Source organism: Lolium rigidum, chromosome 1 (assembly GCF_022539505.1).
Source record: "Lolium rigidum isolate FL_2022 chromosome 1, APGP_CSIRO_Lrig_0.1, whole genome shotgun sequence".
Taxonomy (NCBI): Eukaryota; Viridiplantae; Streptophyta; class Magnoliopsida; order Poales; family Poaceae; genus Lolium; species Lolium rigidum.
This window is the reverse complement of record NC_061508.1, coordinates 344808686-344812118: the sequence shown is the minus strand read 5'-3', so window position 1 is coordinate 344812118 and position 3433 is coordinate 344808686. Positions and strand designations below refer to the sequence as shown.

Here is a 3433-nt window from a genome sequence, read left to right as displayed (position 1 = left end):
CCGACGATGAGGACGTCGTCGAGGTTGAGGCGCCCATGACCCCGTTCATCTTATCATTTGGCCTGGAAGCCATAGTTATTTTTTGCAGCCAGACTAGACGACGTCTTGGTGGTCGTATGTTGGCCCAAACTTCATATTCGAAAATCTATTTAAATTTGGTGACCGTGTGTTGGCCCTAACTTTATATTCGAAAACATATTCGATTTTTTATGCTTTTGTTTGAGTTTATAATTCAAATCACCTATCGGGGCTACCGTATGGGGAGCGCCGATGTCGGAACAGCATCCCCAAATGGAGTATGTTGTGCCGGCGCACCCCATACGACAGTGCCGGCGCCCCTGCCAGCTACTATTTGGGGCGCGCCGGTGGATATGCTCTTATATATCTTCATAGAGTTTCTAGTTCCGCTGTTTGGATTATATGTGATAGGTTTATCTTATTTAGATGCTATCTATTCATCTGCTCTGTTGATCTGCATGTTTCTTTTACCTGTTATTTCTGTAATCATGATTTGTCAATTGTTTATTCGATCAAATTAAATCAAATATAATTTTGCTTATATATATTCAACATCATTGATCTTAGTTTATCACCCCTTTTAATAGGAAACTTTACAAAATCCACTTTGGTAGAATAACTTCATGCATATTTGGTGTTCTACAGTTTCATCATTGTTGACATCAAAGAAATTCAAGATGAATAAAGATGAATTTGGATACATTCTCTTCGAAGGGCCTAGATGTCATATTTAATTCATGAGTGATCTTGTTGTTCATTTTTGTTTAAGTGTTCATATTTGTCCCACCATCTTTATCAATTGAATAAGTCCACTTTCAACCTCTAGTTGTGAAGCTTCACTTCATTTGAAATTTTCGCCACATTTTACCCTTTTCTTGAGACATTTCCTTAGTTTTTTAAATAAAAAAAATTGAAAATCGGACTCGCTTGTTAGGCCGAGCCGGACATGACTATTGAATGCACGGAAGAATTTAGTGCCTCCTCAGTAGGGCCTGCCAAATTATGTAGTATAGAATTATGTTGCCGAAAATAGCGGCTAGCTGTAGCACAAGGCTCATGTAGTACCATATGCAGTGCACTGATTTGTTCACCTAGTTAGTTTGGAAATAAACTATACAATATGCCAAGGATGAAAAATGGGCTTAAAGTTACAATTAAGAGGTTATTTTTTATTTATAAAAGGGTATCTCTTGTCACAAGGTCGCAATTAAGGACCTAAAAACAGTGATGTACTATAATGACTTATCCTTGTAAGAAAAACATACTACATATGTTCAAATTTTTGACAAAATATAAATATCTACAACATGAAACATATAAACTATGAAAATGTATTTTGTAGAGAATCTACTACTACTACCTTCGTTTAAAAATAGGTGTCTGAGTTTCGTCTGAATACGGATGCATTTAGACGCTTTTTAGCTAAAAATGCGCACCGTGCGTGTGAGCCTGCCCCATTCTCCAAAGTTTGGCCCAGGTAGGCAAACCGTGGAAGAAAAATTGAAGAAGAAAAAAAGAAGGCATCCAAATCCGCAGGCGCGAGCGACGCAACAACGGCCAAGAGAAGCCACCGCGGCCGTCGCCTTTGCCCGCCTCGCAAGCTTCGCCCTCCCTCCAATCCCGCGCCACCGCCTCTCCGCCTCCCCAACCCCGCCGGCCAGATCGCGAGGCCGACGCCGAGGCAGCGCATCCGTCACATCATCTCCCCTACGCGTCGGGAACCCTAGCGGCGCGCGCGCGCGGGGGCGGCCGACAGGATGGCGTACGTGGACCAGGCCTTCTCCCTCACCGACGAGGACGACCTGGTCGACGGCGCGATGTGGGGCCGCCCGCGGGGGCCGCCGGTCAAGGAGATCGCCTTCGCCGCCGCGCTCCTCGCGTTCGGCGCCCTCGGCGTCGTCGCCGGCCTCGTCATGGCCGCTCATCAAGTCGGCGGCGACCGCTCCCACGGTGAGACGAATATATCTGCCCATATCTCTGCCTGCGATGTTGGGTTCGAAGTTTCAATTGATTCGTTGGGCAATTGGGATAGGCTGCGAATGACATGGAGGGGGATTAATTGGTGTAATCAGAGCCTCTGTTGTTTGGAATTTTGCATAGTTGACAAGGAAATTCGTTCATTTCTACCGCTAGGGGAATACTAGTAGGATTGAAAATGCTGACTTATTTTCCGTTGTCTCAAGTAACCGATTGTGTTTCTCTGTCAGATTAAGCCATTCCATATGTCGGATGTTTCATCCCCCCGAGTTACATACAGGCCATAGGAAATATTTTAGACATCTGTGTGCGATGTGTGAACCTCTGGAAGACATACAGTTCGATAAACTATCCCAAATGCACCGAAACTTACAAAGCAAATGGATCATGGGATTCATGGGGTGTTCTACATGAGGCAACGATGAGTTATGAGCACATACTCTGTTTCCTTAGCGCAGTCACCGGACGCAAAATCCTTATGCGTTCTGCACGATTGATAACCTTTCGAACAGTCGATTAGAGCTGTTTCATTTAGAACAACATTTGTATGTGCATCTTTGGTACATAGTGAAATCTCTCGATATCTTTTGCTTTTCCTGATGCATGTTTGGCCCTGTCCTGTTTTTGTCGGAAACAGGCATTTTCTTCACGGTGCTGGGTGTCGTGATGTTCATTCCGGGGTTCTACTACACGAGGATAGCGTACTACGCTTACAAAGGGTACCAGGGATTCTCTTTTGCCAACATCCCTCCTATCTGAAGGAGCAGCGGCCAGACGTGCGGTTGGACCTTCTCATCCACTACCCTGCTTATAAAGCATAAGCATACTTGTAATCTTCTTATTTCTTTTTCTGTCTGTACACTTATAGATTGGACCAGTAGTTGTACATAGAAAAATGAATTACAATATCAGGAGCCATGACATTATAGTGATTTCACCCAAGGAACTTGTTGCTTACTATGTGATTGCATTGAGCTGCCAGACTGTCAAACTTGGTTACTGCATGCTGTTCTCTTGTCTTGTATGCTTTCACCACGACATTTCAATGCCGTGCTGCTCCGTCTCTGTTGGTTCTTGGTCTCGTAAAACCAAATACTCCGTACTTCTTTGTGTGACCCTGTTATGCCGAACAGCTTACTTACCCATGTTTACCTGTGTGCTATTTTTGCACGCGAACAGTTCTGCACTTTCGCTAAGTTTATCCGTCGGGTGTGCCTATGTCTCAGTTGACTGAGATTTTCTTAAGTCTCAGTCAACTCAGAAAAGTGCAACTACAGTTCAAAGAAAAGTGCAACTCGGTTCAGTTGCACATTTCTGTCAGAAAAGTGCAATTGCACTTTTTTAACAGAAAAGTGCAACTCAAAGCACATTTTTGTAAGTGACTTAGACTTAAGAAAATCTCAGTTGACTGAGACATAGCAAAACCGTTATCCGTCTT

The 3433-nt window shown here is 43.9% G+C and overlaps 1 protein-coding gene across 1 annotated transcript; it reads left to right on the top strand.

The window, feature by feature from the left end:
• Nucleotides 1-1775: 1775 nt before the first annotated feature.
• On the top strand, nucleotides 1776-2999 carry LOC124684512 (transmembrane protein 230-like). The gene is made up of 2 exons (XM_047218811.1): nucleotides 1776-1968; nucleotides 2633-2999. The coding sequence occupies exons 1-2, from the start codon at nucleotides 1776-1778 to the stop codon at nucleotides 2752-2754; spliced, it is 315 nt and encodes a 104-aa protein (XP_047074767.1). The 3' UTR covers nucleotides 2755-2999.
• The last annotated feature ends 434 nt before the right edge of the window (nucleotides 3000-3433 follow it).